The sequence below is a fragment of the Aythya marila genome, assembly GCF_965140915.1.
Source record: "Aythya marila genome assembly, chromosome: 5".
Taxonomy (NCBI): domain Eukaryota; kingdom Metazoa; phylum Chordata; class Aves; order Anseriformes; family Anatidae; genus Aythya; species Aythya marila.
Window position 1 is genome coordinate 8,560,158 of NC_139046.1, and position 25,131 is coordinate 8,585,288.

At 43.9% G+C, this 25,131-nt stretch overlaps 1 protein-coding gene across 2 annotated transcripts; it reads left to right on the forward strand.

Annotated features, from left to right (window-relative positions):
* Positions 1 to 5,184: 5,184 nt before the first annotated feature.
* Positions 5,185 to 23,979, forward strand: GPR132 (G protein-coupled receptor 132). Of its 2 annotated transcripts, XR_014317501.1 has the most exons (3): positions 5,185 to 5,230; positions 19,719 to 21,252; positions 22,516 to 23,979. XR_014317501.1 is itself a non-coding variant. In XM_082760404.1 (2 exons), exon 2 carries the CDS (start codon positions 19,756 to 19,758, stop codon positions 20,860 to 20,862), a length of 1,107 nt encoding a protein of 368 aa, XP_082616530.1. In that variant the 5' UTR covers positions 5,185 to 5,230; positions 19,719 to 19,755; the 3' UTR covers positions 20,863 to 23,979. The 2 variants fall into 2 exon arrangements, 1 of the variants encoding a protein (XP_082616530.1); XM_082760404.1 differs by having other exon boundaries at positions 19,719 to 23,979.
* The last annotated feature ends 1,152 nt before the right edge of the window (positions 23,980 to 25,131 follow it).

A 25,131-nucleotide genomic window follows, 5' to 3' on the forward strand; every position in this document is an offset into this window, starting at 1 on the left:
CTAAATCCCTTGATGCGTACTGAAATACTGCAAGTTCACCAGCTTTTGGATCTTCCATGGAAGGCTTCCAAGGAAAAAGTAAAATGAAGTGAGATTTGAAATTACAGTGCTGTGCACAGGAGGTGCAAAGCCAGCTTGAATTTCTCCATATTTACACCACAAGATAAATGTGGTTGCTCAGGAGTTCAGACCGTGTCGTAGACGTGCAGTTGGCTCTTCCCTCAGTGGCTGCTAAGGTTGACCAGAGTTCAGGTGCTGCCTCTTTGCCTCAGTAATAAAATCACACATGCATATTCTCTGAGCCACACCCTTTTCCTGCACACACTGACAAGTGTAACTTTCTTCACCCTGAGGGTGTTATGATTTCCTAGTATGAGGAGGTGTTTTCTTTAAAAAAAAAAAAAAAAAAAGCCAGCCATGTCTGTCAATTGGCTGCAGCCAGCAGCAGTGCTGAGCCTACGCTGCAGCTCGGTGGTCCAGGCTGTAGTCTTCTCCTGCTATCTGGATCTATTCATAGTTTTTGGCTGCTTTTTGTTGTGGCGGTTTGAGCCATATGAAATAATAATGTGAATGGGTGGTAAGGCCTGAGGATGAGGAGCCAAATCCATTCTTGCTACAGCATTCACTAATTTCAGCCTGGGCTGTGGGTGAGCCACCAGCAGTAGTACCTGTTGGGGAGGTTGCTGTATTTAAGGTAGTGATGTACCCCGCCTTGTCACAAGGACCTCCACAGGCAGACTGATGCTCTGATGATGCTCTGATGACAGACAAAACTGTTATTGCCCTGGAGAAATAAGTTAAAGGTCTCTAAAATGCACCACGAGACAATCAACTGCACGGTGCCGGGGAGCTCTTGCCAGGGTAGATGTTAATCCCAGTGCCTGAAGGCACAGGACTGTGCAACCAAACAGGGCTTTGCTCCTCAGGGTGAGAGACTTCTGCTTGAAGAGGGCATGATCAGTCACACCTTTGACTTACAGATTGCCACCCCCTAGGCACACGGTGCATCACTGCGCCAGTGAAAGCTGTGGAAGGGCAAATTTATACGTGTCATTCACAAAAGCAGGTGAACCAAAATCAGGAGAGCTTTAAAGCACAGAAGCAGGGTGCAGTCATTATGCAGCCTGATAAACCAGAAGTGATCTGACTGGCATCCTGCCCTACAACAGCGCAGTGAAATGCTTAGAAAAGGCAGTGCGCCAAAAATCTCAGCAGCTGACACTTCTGCACTTCACTTCCAGCAGCATTGCAAGAAGGTTTCTGTACTCCCTGCAGGATGTGTGCTGTGAGCTGGATGTGCATGGGAAGGCAGAAAGCCACGTTAGTTCTTTTGCCACTTACCTGGCCTGTTTGCAAAGGTGGGACGGAGCTGTCCCACATGTGCAAGGGGAAGACTGCATGCAGACAGTTGCTGGGAGGAAACTGAGCTGTGGTTTCATCACACTGCTCATCCCACGGTATCTCGTTTGAGGGATCCAACCTGCGGTCGATCCTGTTATCAACTGAAAAAAAAAAAAAAAAAAAAACAAAAACAAAAAACAGCACTGCTTCATTAGGCACAGTTGTGTATCATTCCTGTGCAAGGGGACTTGTTCACAGGCATTTCCACCCTGTTCTTGGTGAGAGGGCTACAGAGCTCAGCAGTCCTTCGTGCTCCTTCGCCTCACTCTGGCCACTGCTGTCCTGGGGAGTTTTGTGGGGAGGTAGGACAGACAGGAAATTTGAGGTTTCCTCCATTCATAGGTTCTCATTATTCTTTGTTTTGGTCATGAGCAGGGGAAGATAACACTAACACTGAGTATTTTCATGTGCTGTGGAGCAGAGAAATGCCAAATATTCTGCCAGCTTCTCTCAATAGTTTCCAAATGAAAAAGGGGAGTGAATAACTCAGGCTGAAAGTCCTTCAGAGACATTGGACCCCACCAGACTTCCATGGTTATTTCTGTTTTCTGGTCAATGGTGTACAATCATTTTCTCTAACATAGTGCTGCAAAAATCCCAAGAAAGATCTGTGTTATGCAGCTGTGAGCTAACACAAAGCTGGACTCTTTTCTCTTTAATTTTTTTGAAAGTCTGTGTACCCCAGTATGAAGATGATAAAGAGTGAAGACAGCTTATATGCAGTTCAACATGCTTAGACATGGTACCTGCCTTAATAGCATCCAGCAACTAAAAGGTAGGAAGAAACATGCTCAAAATGCCCTATTTAAACTCCCTGAGGTGCAAAGAAATGTTTCCATTTACTTCAATCAGATTTAGACAGAGGCCAGAGGGTTTCTGCCTTCTGCTACAAATGGTTCTTTATCTGATCTTTTTTCTGCCTGGCTATGGCATCGGTACAGTATAACTCAGGCCAAAATTTATATCGCCGTACTGCTTGTATTATCTCTACTGAATACAGACTAAACTTACTTGAAATGTTTGATTTGTTTTTGCCACACATGGAAGTGCTAGCTGTGTTTTCATCTCCAGTCACTGAAGATCCTGTCTTCAGGATCCTGCTTTTGAAAGCATCTTCCAAGTGTGAAATCTTGACATCTGACCCTAACTTGCTAGGGCAATAATCGTGGGTGATGTTGATTCGGGCCATGCACTGACAGAGGCATGAACCAGCAGTGACTCTAAATAGCAATGTTTTCAGGTTCATGTGGAAGATTGAGGGGCGCAGAGAGCTGTTATCTTCCATTTCTCTACGGAGGACCACACAACCTTTAATGTGTCTAGTTGGCAAATGCATATGTGCCTCTATTTGGGTATTCTCACTCCTGTGTCAATGTGAGCACGTATACATAACAGGTAGCATAATCAGGCAGGTATCTGAGTGCACGTTTGACTGCTCTCTAATGCGAGCTGTGACCTGGTGCTCACAAATACCACAGAAGAGCCTACCAGTCCTCATGAAATTTCCAGTTCTTCAGGTCAGAGAGCACTCTCCTCTCTCCTGTCCCACATCTCTGAATGAGGAGTGGTCAGCTACACAGAGAAATCAGCTTTGGCCATCTCAGAATCACTATGCCCAGCCTTCTCCATGGCTTCCTTTGAGTTTGGCATCTGCACAGAGAAGGACAAGGTGGAAATCATGGGTGTGGAGCAATGCACAGACTGGATCCAGTGCCAACCAGTCTGAGCTGGTGCAGATACAGATTTCAGTGGTCTCCTCCACAGACAGAGGCTCCCAGGCTGGTTTCAGCCTCTTCTACCCCAGTTCCTCCTGGGCACTGGGAGTGAAGTGTTTTTTACAAGAAGACCCTTCCCCAGAAATCTTCTCTGACAGAAGTGAACCAAAGTTACTTTTTCACCCCAGAATGAAAGTACATAGCAAGCATTTCTTTTATTTTCCAGAGGAAATATGTCACTTTCGATACAGCTATAAAAAGCAAATTCAGTAATCTGCTCGCCCTTGGTTGTAACCCAGTTCCTCCCTGGCTTACCTTAGCCCTCAGCACCCTACAAACACCGACAGACCTCCAAGGGAGAGCTGCAAGCATCTCACCACAGCTGGAATTGGGGGAATTTGATCAGGAAGTTGCCCGAAAATCTAATAAATCTGGTTATAACTGCTCAGGGTCACACGATATCTGGCATGACACATGTGACAGGTCTCAGAAATGAGGTCTAAGCTGGCATTGTAACACTGATCTCTCCTTCCTCTGTCACTTAAAGCCTGACATAAGGCTTTTGCCCCTACAGTCCTTCTTATCAATGTTCTTCACTGTCCTGCAAATCTGTTTCTTCTTTAAGTTGCTCAAACCACCATCTCATCTTCTGAGTACTCTGTCTTTTCTAGCACCACTGGCACCAGAAAGGTCTTTCCCTGATATCACCACCCCCTTCTATTGGGCTGTAATACTGCTCCTCATCCACCTAAATGCCTAACCTAATACATATACAAGTGATTGTATGTGTAATGCCCAGGGTGGGTTTATCTCCATTATACAGATAAGAAATAAGCACCTATTGCAGACATCCCCTTCCTCTGCCAAAGCCTGGAAGCTCAAGCTGCTCCAGAAGACTTTTTAAAACCTTTGAATTTGCAGCAATGATGCAGAAACTCTGATAACATTTTGGGGCAGTTCATTGCTCTCCTGTCCCTCCATAGCACATTGGCACAATGACTACTGAACTCCAAAAGGTGAAACTCCTGGTCACAGATGCAGCTTGCAAGTTACAAGATCTGAACTTATATCTTCTCACCCCTCAACAAGTGACTGAACTTGAAAACAATTACTTCCTTTGTTAATTTTATTTTTTTTTTTTAGCTGCTCTCCTGACTGCACTGGTCAGTCTCTGCTTCCTTCGTCAGCCAGCCCATTATGCCCCAAATTTACCTCCTGCATCTCACAGCCTCTCTGACAGGGCAAGAAGGATGGATTAAATAGAGGCTGGAGGCAAAGGGCAACAGCTCAAACACCCCTAAAATGTGATGGGCTGCCTGGCTGGGCACGGGGGGACAGAAAGCAGGGCGTTTCTCACAAGCCCCGTCCTAAAATGCAGCTGTGGTTCCTTAGCTGCTAACTTGTGAAAGGCAGCAGCCATGCACGGCTTGTGTGTGCAAGAGTCCATGGTGCAAAAGCAGCGCTGTGTGCAGGCACCATGTAGTGTCTGAAGGCAATGTGGGGGACATCCATGAGAACAGACTGCTTCACAGGACTTTTTGAGACCTTTGAATTTGCAGCAATGTTGTAGAAACCCTGATAGGCTGTGTGCTCTGATCAGTGGAAATGTCATAGCCCTCAGTCCGGGGGCTGTGCTTACTCACAGGCCCACGAGCATAATGCTATTTATTCCTCTGTCTTCCTACTAACGCCACATTTTCCTGTCCTGACCATTTGTTTTTTCCCCTTTCTGAATATCCTCTACTTACAGTAATTAATACACAGTTTCTTCTGCCTCTTCTCACTCTTTCAGCGTACTTTCAGGAGCGGGTCTTCCCAACGTGGTTAATAGAGATGCCTTTTTACAACGTCCTTCTCAAGTCATGACAGGACTACGATTTTCAAGGCTGGGGGATTCCAGTCACCCTCTTATCTATAACTGTGCACCTAGCTACAAGTGACACTGGTACCCTGAGGAAGTCACCAGCAGTGTATTTTCTTTCGGCTCATGACACTTACGACTACGTGGTGTTGCAGGCAACTTCCTGAAGTGCCTACAGAGCAGCCTGCGAGCACAGCACGAGTTGGAGTGCCTTATCATCTCCTCTGCAGCAGCCAGGGAGAAAAAGAAGTAAGTCGTTTCTAGCTCCGAGATAAGGCATTCGTTCTGCTTAGCAGTGTTTGGCTTCATTCAGCTTCAGTTGCTGCTTTTCCATGCTGCATGTTCATGCTTCAGTATCGTAGACTCTAGTGATGTTTCACCATCTAAAATGCCTTGTGATTGATGTAACAGGCATAAAGTGCTGTTGGGTTTGTGTTAGTTAGAGCTCGTGGCAGTTGAAGGAATCTTTGATTCATCCTTGAGGGTCTCTTTCAACTCGGGACATTCTATGACTATGATTCTTTGCTATCTGCTTTCTTTGCAAATTCCCTTTCCTATACAAAATATATTCTTTCCTTACGAAAGGATTTCAGTTCCAGTCAGACATCAGTGATTGCTAAGACTGAAAGATTTTGGGAGAACCAGGTTGCTGTAAGGTTAGATCTGATGATCACTGCAAGCACGAGGCATGAACACTAAACTACTCTAAAAATGCCAATGCCGTTGGCATTGCCAGACTTCATTTGGTAGACCATTAGAGAATTCACACCCAGCCTTTCCTCTCATCCTTTCTCTGCTGGAAAAACTAGACAGACATTTTATCATGTTTGCCTGATGGTCTATAGTGCCTGTTTGGATATACAAACTTTATTTTTTTTTTCTTCATCTTCTGCTCACACAGTACTATTGATCACTGGCACACAAAAATACCAAGACTAAGTTGAGATTTTTTTTTTTCCCACCAAATATCTTGGGATTTGCCTTGTTTTTCTGAGACACCAAAAATTCTGTGTCCTCTGCAAACACAAGACCTTGCTTTTAAATAAAAGCTGATACACGTTTGCATTCAGCATAGCCGTTGCTCAGTGTAGTAGCTACAGTTTTAAGGAGACCGCACGTCTTCTGAGACAGTCACAGACTGGTAACAGCAGTTGCATCACACTGGCAGATGGGCAGAATGAATCAGTATGAGACTTTAAAGGATCCTAGTTTTGAGAAATTCTGAGAAATTCTGAGGTCAGAAAGGTTCTTTCTTACATCAAATGAAATTTAGCAAAGGGTAAACATCCCACCAGAGCTAGGCTCCCCTAATCAAACTGAACTTTGTTTCCCATATTTAGTTTCTCATAGGGTCTTAGTTGATTTTTACCTACCTGGTACCTTCCCCCATACTTATTTATTTATTTATTTTCAATTTATGTTGCAATAGAAAACACTACAGATTATAGATACTAACTCCCGTGGAACTTTTAAAACAAAGTTTGCTCTTCTGCCAAAGACTGATGTGCACCTGAGCTGTTTTAACCTGCTTTTCCTGTGATACTATTAAACCCATCTCTGCATTCAGACAAGTGGCTCTTCAACTTCTAGTAACCTCATTGCTCTGCTCTTTAACAGCCAATGGGTAGGCTTATTTTCTCCTGAGGAGCTCTCCATAGGTCTGTACACAGGACACTACGTTTAAACAAATAGTCAGAGTATGAATTGAGCACCTCTTCTGTAGAGGTTTCTGCCTGAAACTGCAGGCGGCTTTTTCAGGTTAAGCATTGCCCATGCCTCTTGGATGGACGCTGAGTTTACAGCCTCATCATGATCACACAGATAGCACTGATTCAAGGACAATGTTTTGACTATCTCTGGGTGCCCTGACAAATCTCTTCTGAGCTGAAATGGAAATTTCACAGTTTTATTCAGAATGATTTTACATTCCTAGCCAGGTTCCTTTATTTTTGCATACAAGAGGCTATGAAAGTGCAGATAGGTCACTGGTTCCCAAAACAGACAGAGCTGGGAGTGGGGAAGCAGACAGCAGTACTGCTGCAGTGAGGGTCACAACAGGGCTTACATTAATAGTTGTGGTCCCAATGCAGCGGGAACGTGGCTGGAGTGGCGGCTGCAGCAACATGAGGACAGGTTTCTGTGGTTGCTCTCTGTGACTTAGTACCTGTACATCTGGCCTGAGCTCAGCACAAGCTCAGGTTTTGCTTGCCTTTTCTTGACATGCACTGTGTTCTCAGTGTGACATGGGGTGTATTTAGCTAAAGCAGCAAGCAGTTCAGTGCTAAAACTAATCTGCGTTGTCATTGTCCCGTTTCCACCTGAGGCTGTTTTTCTTTTAGCCTTTTTCCTTGGCCAAAAGCATCTGGATATCTCCTCACCACCCCAGGGTTGCTGTGAATGTCTCATGCAGGTCTGGCTGGGGTTACCTGACATCTCTCTGCCAGATGCTCTTGCATCCTCAGTAGGCTGTGCCTCACTGTGTGAAAATCATTGCTTTAAATCAACTCCGTGGGGGCAATGTATACAAGGGACACTGGTTTTGCTTAGTGCTGCCTCCTGTGCTGGGGATCTATTGGAGCACTGGAGGAGGAGGTAGTCAAGGATCCATTCATGCTGGCAGAAATCCCATCAACTTTACAGATGCTTTTTGTAAGGCATGTCAGGCTCAACAGAATCTGGCTCTTAATTATTGTTACTTTGATTTTATCTCTCTTCATGTATCAAGGCTATTTTTAAATCAGGTTATTTAGTGCAGATGCACACCATCAAACACATCTATAGTTCACACCTGGTTGATGCTGTTGGTGGAAGGGAACATGCAACAAAAATATTCTCCAAGAATATCATGCAGTGGACCTGAAGTCTGTAAAGACAAAGGGTTGAGTACTCAGTCTCACATCTGGAAAGTGATGTGAGTTGCATCATTGCATAGGCAAGCAGGGTCTTAATGGAGTGGAAAGGGCTGAGAAGTGGGAAATTCAGAACAGGGTCCACTGAAATTAATGCATGGTTCTGATATCCCTAAGGAAGGATACTCTGAGGAATAGCTGATAGCTGGGATTTTTACATATCTTTCAGTGTAAAGTCTAAGAGTCCCAACCACGAATTAGATACTCAGTGGTAGATGTACAAAGGGAGAAAGAGATGTCTGCTGAGGATATGGACAAGACATAACAGGAGATTTAGCAGACAGAGGAGTGGGCTCACAGACACGTCAGAGACACGTGGTTACCAAGAGGAATCTTTGAGCGTCACAGTTTTTACTGGCATAACTAAAGTCTTAAGGGGAAAACCCTGCTGCTGGTACATGAGTTAGTGCTATAGGAGGTGACCCGGCTGGGAAAAAAAGGAAAACGGTAGTTCTCCAATTAGTTGAGAGTGAATCACAGAACAAGAAGGAACAAAGAAAATGAATTTCAGGGTAAATGGAAGAGGAAGAAATACTGATGTCTGAGTTCAGAGCACTCAAAACTACCATCTTTAACTGTTCTGTTAAAAATAGGATTGCTTCAAGAATAGAAGGCAATGTGGTTTTCACAAGGCTTTGCAGATCCCACCTGCTGAGCCGCATTCACTTCAGCCAGAGTAAAACAATTTTCAATGAAAACTAACTAGAGTTATCAGCAACAAGTAATTTGTCAGTGAGCCTAAGTCTGGAAGGTTGCAAAATTATTTGGGACTTATTTTGCTTTGTTCTTTCTCTGCAGCCTCTTAGTAATGATGACGCTACCAGCAGCAGTGCAGCTCCCACATTGCAGTGGTTGCTGCACAAATCCACGAGGGCAGTGCCAAGACCAGTAAATTGCCCACAGCAGAGAGAAAATATAATGTCACGAGGACAAAGCTCAACAGCATCTTTGCGTTTTCCTATTGCTGGCAGAGAGTATTTCCTATTACTGACATCCTCTCTGCGCTGACTCTTTTCAGCACTGTTACACCACACTTAGTCTGTGGAATTTCAGTGGGATGAGAGGGACAGCTGTATTTTCAGGTTGCAGGGAACACCTGTGATTCCTGTGCCTGTCACTGTTGCAATAGAGGTGTCAGTGCAGGAAGGGGGGAAGCTTGTGAATTTCTGTTTGACCAGGAGATGTGTTTGGTTATGAATAAATATTCCCTGCAAGCGTCACTGCCTGATGGCAGTGGACATTGTTGTCCCCTGAGCAAGCATCTTCTAGCTTCCATGGGAACTTGAGCAGCAAAGGAGGTACAAGTTACCAGATGCAGTTCTCCTGGGTCAGCAGTGGATTGCAAACCACTGATTGTATTGGGATAGATGGGGGGAAAGCAACCACAGGATGGCAAAAGACAAGAGCAAACCATGGCAATGCACAGGCCACATATGGAGACAGACACAACCAGGTGATGACAAGCTGGCAGGATGTGACATGATCTGTAATAGAGAACAGAGTCTGGCCAGGGCTCAGTGGTGACACCAAGAGCACACAAGACCAAGCTGTGGTCAGACAAAACCCTTGGCCATTAATAAAAAAAGAACAACTGATACAGGGAAACAAATTGAGCCATCAGTGAGCCGCAGTCCACAGCCATCTTACAAAAAAAGCAAAGAAGCTTGCCACAAGGTAGGATAAATACACGTCACTGAAACATGTACTATCTACCTGTCTGTTACAACAGCATCACTTTGTTTATGTGTGTCATCAGCAGAGCCCAAGGGGCCACATAGCTTCTGTGGGTCCAGGAGCACAGCTGGGTGCCTGCTGCAGGCTACCACAAGCCATAGGCATGGCTATGCCATTCCCACACTGATCGCCCTGCCTGAGAGTTGATGGGACTGAATGTTCACATCTCTGGACAGGATCCAACCCAGATGCTCCTAGCTGGGACAAGTGTCTCTCTTGGCTGCAGGGTCACTGTTGTTGTCCTTCGCCTTCTCTGCCACAGACTTAAAAGCCTTTATATAGGCCTTGTGTTGGTCCAGGTGTCACATATGGCTACCTGCCTGCACTTACTGAACGGTGAAAATATACATGGCCTCATTCCAGAAATCTCCAGCAGCTTCAGAACAGTTGCTGCCTCAGAGATGATTTAGAGTCTTGGTGGTCTGAGGTGAAAATGGCTCTAGCACAGGCCTTTCTGTGTCTTGGTATGCTTCTTGATGACTGGAGTTGTTGGAGGTTTGGCAGGAGTCTGCTGTTTGAAGGCCTGGATGACTGAGGCCCAGAAGAAGGAGGAAGGTGTCCTTAAGGAGCTCCTGGGGAGAAACCTAAGGGCAAGAGGGTGGTGGCATAGCAAGCTGTTGGCATTATTCTTGTGGCATCTCTTGGGTACCCACCCAAGAAATGTGAAGGAGGCCCAGATCTGTCAGTAGACAAGGATGAACAAAGAAGAGATCACTGAAGAGCTATGAGGAAAGAGCCAAGATTTGTCTCCACCTTTGTGCCAAGGATTGGAAAGTGGGCCCCACGAGCCACCTGGGCCACAAGATAGAGCAGTGGGGTGATCCCAAATCCCCAGTGCCTGCAACTGTTAACGCAGCAGTAGGAAGGCTCAGGCCTGTGGGCTGAAGGCAGGCTGCAGCAGTCACAATCTGCCTCACATGGCCATCACACTACCAGGGAGGGCCAACTCCCTGATATCCCCCAGTTCTTTTGGGAACCCAGAGCTGCATTCATTTTCATGTTAACCCTCTGTGACAAATTTTCTGGTGATTGGTTGTTTTGAACATCTGGGAGCACCCCAGGGGGTTCCAGAGATGCTGTGCATGGGAATCCCCCTCTCAACTCTTTCTTCCAAGACTTGATGATTTCGGCATGAACTAAGCAGAAAGTCTGGCCAGTTAATTTTTTAGATAAGCCACTCGAGTAACAGAAGCCTTATTTAAATAGCCTTCACTCCTAAGGCTGTCAGTTATAGCTGTGCTAGCTTTATGGAGGCATCAAGCATGACTGCCTACTGGTTTTATGTCTGGGGAAAAAGTGGGTGTGAAACAGCAGCACAAAACTTGCCAGTCTCAGGGCTGTTCTCAGCTCTTCACTTTCACCACATCTGCTCCAAAATCTATGCTTCCCTCAACCTTTTGACATCGCTGGCTTTGTAGTTTGACCTCAAATTTATGACTGCATTTCTGAGGCTCCTGATGGCTCTCTTGATTATGAATCAATTCCTCTGACCATGGTACATTTTCTAGAAAATCTGATAGGTATAATAAAATAAATCTGGTTGGCAACATCATTTCTCTGATGTTTTCAAGGAGAACTTTTCTCAGTCACCAGCACCAAAAGTCCCAAAATCATGAATCATGGACTCAGAGTCATGAGACTGGGGAAAAATAGTCAACTGATATGGGGGACTTGGGAGTCTGTTTTTCAGCTGTGAATTTCCCCTATCTACTCTCTCATCCTTTACCATGTATGACATGTATATAGTTTTACCTACCACCTTGACTGAGGTAGTTTTAAACCCTGTAGCTGAAGCTTTCATTTTTACATTTCTCTCTTATCTGCCTGGCATTGTTTTTTCATCTACAGTCCCTCACCAGCCAGTGTAATAGGAACATAAGATGCCCGTTTTATGGAAGGATTGCAGTTTTGAGCCACGTCATTCATCAACCCTGAATTACGTGACAGTTCACCTCATTGTCCCCACAGCTGCTTATTTTAGCACAATAGTATGTTTAAGGAAGTGGATGTGTGGATCTAGGCAAATGACCACACACACGTATTTAAAACCTCTGGTTACTAAGAGTTCACATCTATGAACATTGTATCACGAAATAAATCAAACGCTTTCTTCTTATCAGAAATGGTTGCTCCTCCTGAATGCCAGATGATGAATATCTTCTCTCTTCTGACAAATATGTTCCTTTAATATATATATATATATTATTATTTTTTAATGACCACTTATATATGCAGTATAAAGTTATTTATTGAAACTGTATAACTGATCTCAAGGTTCAGCGGCTTCCTCACAGCAGCTATTTGTGGTTCCTGGCAGTGGTCTGCAAATGCTCCATAGCTGCTTTAACCAGCAATAGTGAACAGAGAGATTATCTGCTTTCACCACAATGCTCTCTGTCTGGTGTCTCACAGTTGGAGATTGTTGCAACCACTGATGTAGGAGTGCTTACTTCTCACAAAAAAACTACCTAAACTTCAGATGACTACATTTGATTATCAAAACAAAGCCTATGCCTTGCGTTGGTTCAGCAGAAGGATGCATAGAGATATTTCTTGTTTCATAAGAGTCTTCTCCGTGGCCACAACAGCCAGAGAATGCTCAAAAGAGGGCAAAACTCAAATAGAAATCTAACAAATGGACAAAAATTGCCAGTTTCATATTTCAGGAATCACATGGAAGGCTTTTGTATGGTTTTGGTTTTCATGAGTTGGTATTAAAAATGCCTCATACAGTTTTTATTTATCTCTGCATTCAAATCCCATGAATGCTTTCCCCTTCATTAAGCTAGGATGGAGGCAGCCGTTGTAAGATGGAGCTGCGCTCAGCCTGGATTCCTCATATAGTCCTCTAGCTTTGAAGTACCTTTTTTTTTTTTTTTTTTTTTTTTTTCCTCTCTCTCTCTATACAGAATTTTGAAACGATATGGTGTCAAATCCCATTGCCTTGTGTATGCCATTAAAAATGGTCAGTCTGCTGGGTAAATAAGTGGAGCTGCTGCTGCCTTTCCTTTACATGCTGAGCCTGCCTGAAAGGAATGACTTTATGTACTAGTCTCTTTATTACTAATGAAGGGAATAATAAAAAAAAAAAATAATAATAATAATAATAAAATCACTGACTTGATGGGCTAATAGGTCATAATCTTTTTTTATCCACAGAAATAGCAAAAACATTGTTTACTTTCAAGAACAGCAGAGCAACTAATCCACAACAATTTCTTACTTTCTATTAAGGTTAACAGACACAAAAGCTAGTGGCTGGAAACTCAAGAGACAGGTAACATAGTTTCTGTGTGAGAAAGAGAAGCCTAGATTCAGAATGGGAGTGATGTGGCTGGTGATGAGTATTGTAGGTGGTACATCTGCCATATTTAGGAACTGATGACTCACGATACTAGATTTGAGCGGTCAGACCAACATTATCTTTGTAATACTGTGTCAAATATTTATGGTACCACATACTACTAAGAAAAGCACACAAAACAAAGAGAAACTCAGGTCCTGTTTCATTAAAGGCTGATTTACACTTTAAAATATGAGTGAGGGCTGATATCCTTCACAAATACTGGGGGCAGGAAGGGAGGTGTGAAGGGCTGGTTTGTTTTTATCTTAATCATTACAAGGATAGCTTTATTTTATTATTATTATCATTACTAATCTCCAAATAAGCCCCTCAAAATTCTCATCTCTACCAATAATTCTTGGCATAGAAGGATGATTGGAAAATGATTTGAAAATGAAAAATATATAAATAATGTGCTCTGCTGATATACTTGTATTCATGTATTCATGTTACGGCTTTCAGTGTGTCTTTTTTCTTTTCTGCCCTTCTGTATCTCAGGTGAATTAATCAAAAGGCTTTCAACCAGTGCTGTGTTCAACTATTGTGTTTTTTTCTACCTCCCCTGAATTGTATCTGAAAATTTCTTTTTATGCCTTTCCTAATGGTGGTTATTTTATTGCTCTAACTTCTTTGTTGGAAATCAAAAGTTTTACATGAGCAGCTAATAACAACAGACAACTGCAAAATAAAGCCTTTTGCTTTCCCCCTCATTTTCACTTCCCTCTTTACACCTAGCGTTAGCAAAAGCACTTCAGAATCTTCAGGGAAGATCACATATTAATGCAACTGGCCTGGATATGCAGCAGCAGCACTCAGTGAAGCTTGTCAAGTCTCCACACTTCTCAGGACCCTTCTCAGTACCCTTTTCTGCTTCATGCAGGACCAGACTCCAATGAGGATCTTTAAATCTGAAACAATAAGCTCTAAGTTAACAGGCTCACAAAAGCTCACGTGTTCTTCAGGACTTAGCAGTTAAGTTTTCAAAGTAAAACCAAAAAAAAAAAAAAAAAAGTGATGTGGTTGGAGTGGCTGTCCATCTGCTATGTGGCTCAAATGACCACAAGCACTGCTTACCCAAGGTGCTTTACTTAGGACTTGCAGCATCCACACAGGTGCCTGGTGGGGTACTTTTGGTGCAAAGGCCCCTAAATAGTCAGGAGAGACCAGCAGCACCTCTGGAGGTTGGTGGAGGGTGCAGTTCACATTCAGGCTAAGCTGCTCTCAATACAGCCTCTCCCTCCATCTGCTTCTGGCTGCTCTGCTCCTGGCCACATGCTACTGCTAATCCCCTTGTGCCTGCCCAGCTGCTGCTGTGACCCTGGAAGGCCAATTCAAAAAGGCAAACTGATGGACAACTGACCCAGATAGAAAAGGAGACGCATTTTCTGCTAGCTTACCACTCTGCATGAGTTCACTGCAGGGTCAGGCAATGAACTGGTCAGGGAGAAGGCAGAGAAAAGATCGGTGACAGTCAGGCTGTTATTCTGATGTGGCTGTGATGTGAAACCACATTCTCACAGCATCCCAGGTTCATGGTCTCATCTCCCACGAGCTGTGTGGGACATCTCTGCAGGATAGTTCAATGCTCTCTCATGCCGGGCAAGCGAGAGGACAGAAGACCACCACGCAGGCTCTCCTGCACAATAGCACCGTGCTTTGGCCCTGAGCCACAATATGGGACATCTGATTCCTAGATCAAACATCAGTGCAGTGTTTGAATTCAGATCTGCCACTGTCTAGGAAAGCCCAAGAACTCTTCCTTTCCATTCCTCCCAGTAAAGCTGGGCTGCCAGCCATAAGAGATGCTAAGTGCAGTGGATCAAGGACAGAGGGAGAAAAGGGCAGGCAATTTCAAGAAGCTTTTATGGACCCATTTGGTAGGCCGTCAGCAAGACAGAATCACAAAATCACAGAATCATCCAGGTTGGAAGAGACCTCCAAGATCACCTAGTCCAACCTCTGACCTAACACTAACAAGTCCTCCACTAAACTTCATCATTAAGCTCTAAATCTAAATGCCTTTTAAAGACTTCCAGGGCATTTCTGCTGCTTTTTTACCACACATCAAGAAAATTGGATTTCACATCCTACTTGCCTCTTCCATCCACACCCTTTTTACTTGAGCATCTCAACATGCCCTGACCTCTTCTAGGATTGTCTCTGTGTAAGATCTCAATACACTAGAGCAGGTAGGCACTCCATTTTAGGAGCAAGAAATGTAATTACCTATTTGTCTAACAAGTGGGAACATAACACAGTGGGATTAGAAGCCCTACCAGAGATCTACCTTCCCCAATATTGTGAGTATAACCCAGGCCAAGAGCAGATGTCCAAGGAAGAGGGTAAATATAGAGTAGGCTCACAGCAAATATTCTGCAGTAGATTATCCCATCTTACTGTGATTTGTGCTCAGGTGCTTACCAGAGGTGTTGTCTCTGTTCTGTCAACAAACCAGGAAGATGAGATATTTTATAGGTGATAAACATGCATGTGCTGACTGAGGTTTGAGTCTTACTCGGTGAGCCTCGGGGAACAAGAAGCTCCTGCATGCTGCTAAGTATGTGTTGAGCTGTTGAAGCAAAACACAACCAGCATCTGATGTTAACACCTAACAGTAGCTGGTAAGCCCTAGCAGAAACAGAACTGTCACAGAAAGGAGGGGACAGCTACTTTGGACAGGCTGTGCTCAACAGGTTAGCCTGCTGCCTCCAGTGAGGTGTCCACGGGTTACCAGATGCTCCTTTAGACAAAGCAGTAGGATCGTGAATGCTGCATTAGGGAGATGTGGGGATTCAGCTATCACAGCCCAGCCACCACAGAGGAAGACAGGACTTCGAGTCCTCTGGGATGAGCAGGGCATGAAAACAGCAGACTCTAAAGGCCTGCATAATAACATGCATTCAGTTCCAGTGAGTCAGTATTACAAGGAGAATTTTCATGAATTGCCTGTTCAGTGCTGCTTTCTGATCTGCAGTTTGAGGGCAAAAACCCTCTCCAGTCCTGGTGAGCTGAGCAGAAATTGTCAAGCTCAGGGCCAGAAGACTGCTCTGGATAGGGCCCAGAGCCAGGAGAAAGGCAGGGGGCGAGGGGAGCAAATGGGTGCCCTCCCCTCCTCCTTCCTGGAACAGGGCTGCTAACGGGAGCATTATTGCTGGGAAGGATCCAGGCTCCTGAGCTGACAGACCAGACCTTTGCAAAAGGCACCAGGCACGTGTTTCTTTCTTCCTGAGTGTAAATTCATGCCTGTGACCGCTCTTTGTTGGTTGAGACTTTGCGGCTGGCAGCTGGCAAGGGTCTCCTGAGCCCAGCATCGTCCTTGTGGTTGAGGCGCTGCACTGACAGACAAGAAAAAAAAAAAAAAAAAAAAAAGCCTGGTGCAGGCAGATTAAAAAGTCACATGCATCTCCTTCCTGAGGCTCTCACAGGTGCCAGACACACAGGAAGGAGACATGGCCTGGAGGCAGGGCCTTGCCTCTCCCTCATCACTTGGCTGATGCAGAGAGGAGGCACCGGGACAGGCTTCATGCCTCTCCCTGCCCCCCCAGCACCCGCAGACCTTCCTGAGGAAGAGCACGGTGCAGAGAGGAAGCAGCAGGCTGGGAGCAGTGGCAGTGCACAGCAGAGCCCTGCTGATGGGCCTGTGCTGCTCCGTCCCCTCCTTTCTTGTGCTGCACACGTGCACAGACATCATGGGGGACACGGGAGGAGGCAAGAGGCCCAAAAGCCCTGAAGAGCTGGGCCTGGAGAAACTGAGGAGCAGAGCAGGAAGGGAGGAGGCAAAGGAAGGTGGCAAGCGAAAGAAACATTGGGAACTGTGTGTCTACAGAATAAGTCCTCTTTGGGAACATGTGTCTACAGAATGGCTTCTACCACTTCCTTCCTGCTCTGCACCATTGCTGGCTGCTTGCTGGTGAGGCAGGTACCTCAGGGGGAAGCATGCCTTCGCACAACGAGTGGCGAGCAACAGGCGTAGGCAGTGCAAAAAGAAGAATTCGCAGACAAACAGGGCCAAGAAGCATATGAAGCCCTGGGGGAGGGGAGGAGAGTGCACCTTCAACCACTCGGAGAGGTTTTGTGTGCTACAGTGTTGTTGCTCATGGCTGAGACAGCGTGCGACTGTGCCACGTTCCCACCTCGGCTGTCGCTGCCTCCATCACCTCCATCACCTGGTTCATTCACCTGCTGTGCTTCACAGCTCTGTTTTCAAGGCACGTTTGTGTTACACAGGTTCCTGGTGGTCTCACATCGCTCAGATGCAAGGAGAGGACGAGCTCTCCTATGCCATGCTCTGGGTGAGGTCTGGCACAGAATCTCTGCTGACCCAGAAATCAAACGCTGCCTTTATCCCCCCTCCACCACTGTTTGGTTGGTGGCCTGCAGAAGGCCTCATCTCATTGACCCAAGGTGGCAGGTGCCCAGAGGCAGAAAGAAATGAATGTCACTCCTTATCACAACTATCACATTTCTAAATAAATACCAGCTATGACTACACTTTCACTGCTAGAAAAAAAAAAAAAAAAAAAAAAAAAAAGGAAGCAAATTCGAAAACATTGCAACAGCCCTGCTGAGTCCTGTGCCGTCTTCCCCCCACACAGTAGTGAGGATCCTCTTCTTCAGTCATCCTGAAGCTGGGACATTTGAAACTAAAGGAAGCTTCAGATCCTCCTAGAGAGGACCTGAACATATCCATTGGACACCAGATGGTCCAGCTCTCAGATGAGGAGATGTGTCCCTCTGGCACTTGGCTGGATCGAGGTACTGTGGCCTGACTAACACAGTGACCACTGCCTGCTAACCTCTAAAGGTTTCAGCATGCAAGCGGAGCATGGTTTGCCGCAGAGGGAAGTAGAAGGTAGACACTGAGCAGGTCACACCCTACAGTGTACTTCTTCCACACCAGCAGCACTTTCTCAGTTCCTGTGTCTACAGAGTCCCCATTCCAAGTGTCACCCTGAGGAACAGCTTTCTGTGCCACCAGTGCTGGGGATGGCAGGTACTGCTGCCATTGCCCCACCTGCTTGCTTACCAAGACTGGAAATGCATCTTCAATCCGAACCTGCTGTCACTGGGGCTCTGACTGTGTTTGTGTACTTGCTGCACATGAACACATTTTGGCATAGGCCAGGAGGACTTGGTCTTTATGGCTGTGGCTAGCACATCACTGCTGTGAGGATTTTGCAGCCTAAGGCAGCCTGCATCCATTTCCTCATACCATCCTTATCTGCATTAACTGAACTAGCTCAGGGGACTGAATGTCCCTCAGGCTATCTTGAATGATAGGTGCTCTGTTAGGCATTCAGGTGGAGCTGCTTATGCAGCCCCAGGGAGGGGAGGGAACAGCCCCACCAGCTCGCCCACCCTCCCAGAGATGTAGGAGACAATGCAGGTCCTCACTGCCCTGGAAGCAGACTGCTTCCCCCTATGTCTCCTTGAGATTGGCCCAAACCAACAAAAAATAAATGTTCATAGGCTGACACAAGCTACTTTCTCCTCTGCATGAACACAAGGTTAAAGAAATTGCTCGTTCACAGTGAGGACGAAGGCTCATACCCCACCTCTGTGTGAAGGGACTCAACACTACCAACACATCTCCCCTTGGCAGTTAGCTGACTGTACCCTGGAGCAGGTGTCCACCTGAGTGCCCAAAAATCAGGCCAGACTAGATCTCTTCTTATTAAGTGTCTTGCACCGCAGGCAACTTCAACTCATAAATACAGGAAAGTACAAGTTTTAAGAGAATACAACACCATTACAGCACATTCACCTCCATGTTCCTCTCTTCACTTGGTAGGAGATTTCCTTGTGGAAGTCGTGTGACGTTGCAAGAAATGCTTCTCCTAGCACTACATAACACTAACCAAATGCCAAGTCTGCTCTTGTGTATGGTTGCCTTGGAAAGGTGTTTTTGTAACCACTCCTTTTCAAGGAGCATTAATTTTCTTCACCACCATTTCTTAAAAGCATTCATATTCTTCTCTTCGATCTTGTTTACTTCCTTTCATTACACATTTCCTGTTGTTTCCCAGAGGTATCAAACAGATGTGGTAGGCAGTTTTGCTGACTTGCTATGGTGAATGTTACATAGCACTACAAGTTTTTGCTCCTCATCTACAGTTATTCATTGAGAGAGGTGTGAATTATCTAGATCTGAACCACTGTGCTTTATTACAGTGTGGAAGTGCATGCCAGTATCCAGATTCTAGTTCCTGTATGCTGGGTAGTCTCTGATACATTAAGTGCCCCTAACCAATTGAGATAATTGTCCCATTTGACCAGAAATGATAGATTCTTCTACCAGCCTCCATCTGAAGTCTCAGCAGTTTGCAATTTTTGTTACTGAGTTTGAAAAAAATAAAAATAAAAAATTGGAGATTTATGCCCTTAATGCTGTTAATTTCCTCTGCAAAGCGACTTTAGTATTTGGTCAGCAGCTCGATTCTTATGTCTTATTTATGAGGCAGCCTGGTTTAAGATAAGTCCCCAGCCCCTGTTTTAGTGACTAGGCGTGCTATAGTCAAGAAATTCCTTGTGAGGAAAGGCACTTCTTCCTGGAACTAAATCAAACCTGGCTTCCAGGGGATACTACAGAAGAGTAGCAGGTCTTGGAAAGCTCACCTGTCCTAGATGGTTTCCCAAGACAAGCATCCCATTTGTTCCCCTGCGATGCCCTTACACTTATGGGACTTTAACCTTTACTGGCACATCTCTAAGTGATACAAATGTTAACTTTCTATTTTGCCTTTTCTGATTCTCAGGAAAAAAAAAAAAAAAAAAAACAGCTGGAAAGAAATCATGGCAAATTCTACAGACTGTCTCATAACTATGAAGGATAATGTCACCATTTGCAAAGGCATTTCCTACAAAGACAGCAAGACACTTCTCATTGCTGTTTACAGCTTTGTTTTTGCAGTCGGCCTTCCAGCAAATTGCATAACTTCCCTGCTTACATTTATGCAAATCCAAAGGAACAAAGTAGTTGCCATTTACATTTTCAGTTTATCTTTGTGCGAGCTGATGTATTTAAGTACCTTGCCTCTCTGGATTATCTATGTGCAAAATGAGCACAAATGGTACATGGGTGAACAGATTTGCAAAATAACAGGATTCATTTTTTTCTGCAACATATACATCAGCATTCTGCTTTTGTGCTGTATTTCTGTGGATCGCTATGTGGCATTGGTGTACGCTCTGGAATCAAGGGGAAGAAGAGAACGGAAAAAGGCAATCATAATAGTATGCTTTCTCGTTGCTGTGGTTACAATAATCCACAGTCCAGTATTTTACATGAAGAGTATACATAACGATACCTGCTTTGAGACTTTACCCCTTGACAAAACACTGGCTTCTTTCGGCTTTGCCAGATTCCTATTTGGATTCGCCATACCTTTCATGATCCTCATTTTCACAAACTACAAAATTTTCCAAAGTACAAAAACAAGTACCAGCTTGACTTGTCGCCAGAAGACCAAAGTGAAGTATCTGGCAATTGCCATTATTGTCATTTTCCTGATCTGCTTTTCTCCCTACCATGTGGTACTCTTAATAAGGTCTGTATACTTTCTGCTTCATACAAATTGCTCATGTCCATTTGAAAAAGACATATACCCAGTTTTTACAGTGTTTCTGTGTTTATCCACTGCAAACAGTGTTGCCGATCCAATTATTTACGTGCTGGTTAGTGAAAATGTCAGAAAAGACATTTTAAGGACTCTGAGAAGATGGAGGTCGAACTCATCCAGGTTCAACTCATCTCTTAGTCATAAGAGTGAGAGCAACAGACAGAAAACATCAAAAGAATTGCAGGAAGGAGTACAAAGAGAAGAAAACAAAGAAATAGCAAATTCATCCCCCGTTGAAAAGACCTGTCATACCAGCAAAGACCCAGAAGGTGGTAGCTAGCAGTTCGCTGCTGCACCTAGCTTCTGACAGCACGTAAGAAGTTCCAAACTTGAGCTGCAGGCTGCTTGCTGCAGCACACAAGTATTTACATGCTGACGTCTGAAGGAAGGTTTTTTTACATTACGTGGGCCAGCAACTCCTAGAGGACTCTACAGGAATGATGCTTCTTATTTATGTTTCTCTCCTACGATAAAGTTTGCCCACCGCTATCATCAATGCAAACCTTGCTTTGTGAAGGACATGTGGAATAAACTATGAAATTTACTGTGACTCAGACTGAAGTCTTAAAAGCTCATTTTTTTTGGAACTACTCTTCTCCTTTCACAAACTGAGAGACGGTTTTATCTTCGGAGTTGGACAAAAAAGAAACACCGTACCTAGGAAAACAATGTAAGGCCCATTCTTCTGGTTGAAATTACTAGTCCTCAAGAAGGTACATGTTAGATTCTCATACACATGCACCGTTGTTAACGTTTGCGGTTAACCAGTGGAAAATATTAAAAATGAGGAAGTCTTTCAATAAGAGCCTTGAAAATGTTCCTAATACAGAAGTATGCAGCTTAATCTACCTTGCACATTCTGAATATAATTGAGGGCAAAATAGTGTCCTGAAAACACATAGCAACAGTACTACAGTGTTACTTGAGAAACGGCACAGTCCTGATATTTTTAAAAATGTATATTTCTATTGCTTAATATTTTAGAATTAGTAGATTTTACGTGTTTTGCTGTAAATTCTGGAATGCACTGAAGTATATAGAAAATGTATAAATTTCCAAGTGGAATTGGGGACTGTTTTTATGCTATCTCTGAACATTTGTTGAAGTTGTGTTTCATTTCTGACTAAGATAACATTTCCCTCCCAGTATTGATCTGTTGTTTTTCTCAGTGTGTAGGAGTCTATACAAGAGGTATAAACTTACAGAAAAATGAAGGGTGGCAGCATGGAGAATGTAGTCCCTTTTGCACATAGAGAGGGACTGCCTTGGACATGCTGGTGGTGCATAATGAGACTATGCTGGACAGATTTTGTTGTTACTTCCACTGCTTTTGTTGTGAATAAATTACTGATGGCAGTATCCTGTGCCTTCAAACCAGAAATTACAAAATAAGAATCATATAAACCTGCCACCTGGCAAGATTTAACTGAACACTTTCTTCATATTTGTATGTGATCAAAATAAAACAGGAGAAGATCATGAACCAATTGCATGTTTATTTGAGTACAAGTTTCTAAAGTGTTCCATGGTGTCATTCTGCTTTATCTGCAATGTTGTATTTCAGTAATATTTTTTAAATGCCATTAATGTCCACATTGCTGAATTGAACTAATATTAGACAAGGTTAATGTAAATATTTGTTAATGTTTTTAAATTGTCATAGATATTTCTGTACTTTATGCTTGATACTTACACAGTTTTGGAAAGAAGCATTGTGCCAAAATGGCATTTCCTCAAGTTATTGTATTTATGATGTATTTAATTTTTATATTATTTAACGACTCCTCTGGCATCTTTCTATGAAATGTTTGTGTCCTCAAAAATTGTTCACATGGTACTGAATGGACTAGAATATTGTTTCTAGGAAAAATGTGAAATTCTGTTGTGATGTTAATTAACAAATAGTGTTTTTCTATTTCCATATGCTTCCTAGAGATCAAACTCTCTAAGGTGTAAAGGAGAAATTTGTGAAGTGCTGAATACCCACAACTTTGCTGCAAATCAGACTTTCCATTACTAAAAAAAATCAGTAGCAGGCGTTGCTCGTAACAGCCCCAGTGGTGTTGGTTTATCGCTGAAGATGTGTATGCAAACTGCACCAACCTCAGGATTTTCGTAGTCTGACCGTAAAACTTTGATGAATAACAGCAGTGAATTTGGAAGAAACCAAAGAGACAGACTTCTGAACTGGCTGAAATGGATGCAAATTAGATATTCACCCTGATGAATTTAGAAATCTCTCTTTGATGTTTTTTCTCTGATAAAAAGTGAGTGTATTTAGAGCAAACAATATTGGAGTCCAGGGGCACAGAAGCAGGGGACAGGAATTAGGGTCTGATGCAACAACAGTAATTCTTTTTCCTTGCCTAATTTACCTGCTTTTCCAAATTACTTTATCATTGTGCATCTTAATGAAAATCCTTGGAGCACCTGTGTCCAGCCAGGCTCTGAAATAAACCCCTCTGCAGCCTAATCTAACTTCAGAGATGACCTACACAGTCTCCAGCGGTGCTTTCTAACCTAAATTATTCTGTGACAGAATGCTGAAGGGATTACAGAGGCCAGGTACCAAGCAACGTATCCATACGGGAAAACTGCAAAATCCTAACTTCTTTAGAAGTTATAAGTAGAACAACAGTTTTGTGGCTAAGTGAAGACACCAAGAAATGTTATTTCCATGTTGTTAAAATATCCCATCAGGTACTGACTGTTCCCATGTGATAAATTGAAGCTTGTGATGTCAGTGTTTTGTCACACAGCATCTGATTATGCTACAGGGCAAAGGAAGAATCTCAGTACTGGGACGCTGGCTGGAGACCCAGCAAAGGACACTATTAGGATCAGAACAGATCTGAAAGGTTGACTGAATGTGTGGATCTTTCCATCATTCCTCCCTGGAAGGCAAACACCAGTGAGCCTGCAGGGATCACTTCACTCTGTGAAGAACAATTCACCTACTACATCTTACCTGCAGTTCTCAACCCAGCTGTTTGGATCTGCCCCCGGTAACCTGCCAGCTTTCTCAACTCATCTTAAGCTATAAGATGACTTGGAGAGAGTACAGAACCAAACCTAGGCTGTGCTTCCTAACTTGATCTTTAGACGGACAGGTTTCCACAGAGATGTAGGACCATAGAATCACAGAATCACAGAACATCCAGAGTTGGAAGAGACCCATGAGGATCGTCAAGTCCAACTCCTGGCTCCACACAGTACCACACAAAAAATAACCATGTCTGAGAGCGGTGTCCAAGTGCTTCTTGAGCTCAGTCAGGCTCGGTGCTGTGACCACCACCCTGGGGAGCCTGTCCCAGTTCGCAACCACCCTCTGGGTGCAGAACCTTTCCCTAACCCCCAGCCTGACCCTTCCCTGTCCCAGCTCCATGCCGTTCCTTCAGGTCCTGTCACTTTCACCAGAGATAATAAAAAAAAAAAAGATTATTTTATTTTTACATGTGTCTCAGCCATTCTTAGAGTACCTAGGAGATAAGTGGATTGCTGATCGTTTTAAGTATGACTGTGAAGCATAAAGTGAATAATTTCTGACTATCAACTAGAGCTGGCCAAACTAGTTTTTGCAGATGATAATACATATTTTTGTTTATTCATCATTTTAAACTATTTGCAAATACTGCACTTTTCAGTCTTTGCTTGTGGTAACACTCAGAAATCTCCACTCCTGTCTAAGAAGCAATCAGAATGCTCAGTAGCAAATTTTGCCTCAAGAGGACAGTTAAACTTCCTCTACAAAACATGCAAACCCAGCTATGAATAAACCCAGACTCTCTGAGCGTGACAAAGTTTCATCTGCAGCTGGTGATCCTGTAGCTGCTCTGATTCAGTCCCTGCTACCATGTATAACTCAATGCTGAATTTCTGTTTGATGCTGAGTGTTGACACATAACTCAGAACCAAGCTTTCAAAGAATCTTAGTTTTCCTTTTTGAGCATATTGTCTTCCTACGAGTCATGCTGTGGCATAGGTCTTTTAGGAAACATCCTCTAGAGAGCAAAATGAAGGCAAATTTTCCTCCTAAGTTAGAATATTTGTCTTGTTTTCAAGCCAGTCCAAAATCATGGAACATATAAGGGTGGGGGATTGCATCAGAGAACTGTAATCATTTTTTGAACACCTTTGGTGTGCAGGGGAAGCATTCAGGTGTCAGCATCCCCAGAGCTGGATCTCCCAGCATGTTCTCGGAGACTAGTGTCTAGAGATGAGGATATCACACCTACCAGTCCTCTCCATCTCTTCTACTCTCTTTTGGGATCTTTGCATCCTGCTGCACTTCGCCTTGTTCCCTGCACAACAAAGCTTTGCACAGGAGAGGGCGCTCCTCGTGTTCCGTTTGCACTAGGAATGCAGCAGGGCCTCCTGATGTGCGGATTTCAAGTAAAAGGAGAATGAAGAATAAAGAGAAATCTGTTATCCCAAATTAGACTAATACTAATATCCTGAGAATAGTTGCTAGTTGCTGTTCTCATAAGCAATTAGTAAGAAAAAGTAGGACTCTAAACTCAGTGTAATTTGGATTACTGATAACTTCTAG

Excerpts from the sequence above, each read along its gene's own strand:
- GPR132 (XM_082760404.1), top strand. The coding sequence starts at position 19,756 with ATGGCAAATTCTACAGACTGTCTCATAACTATGAAGGATAATGTCACC.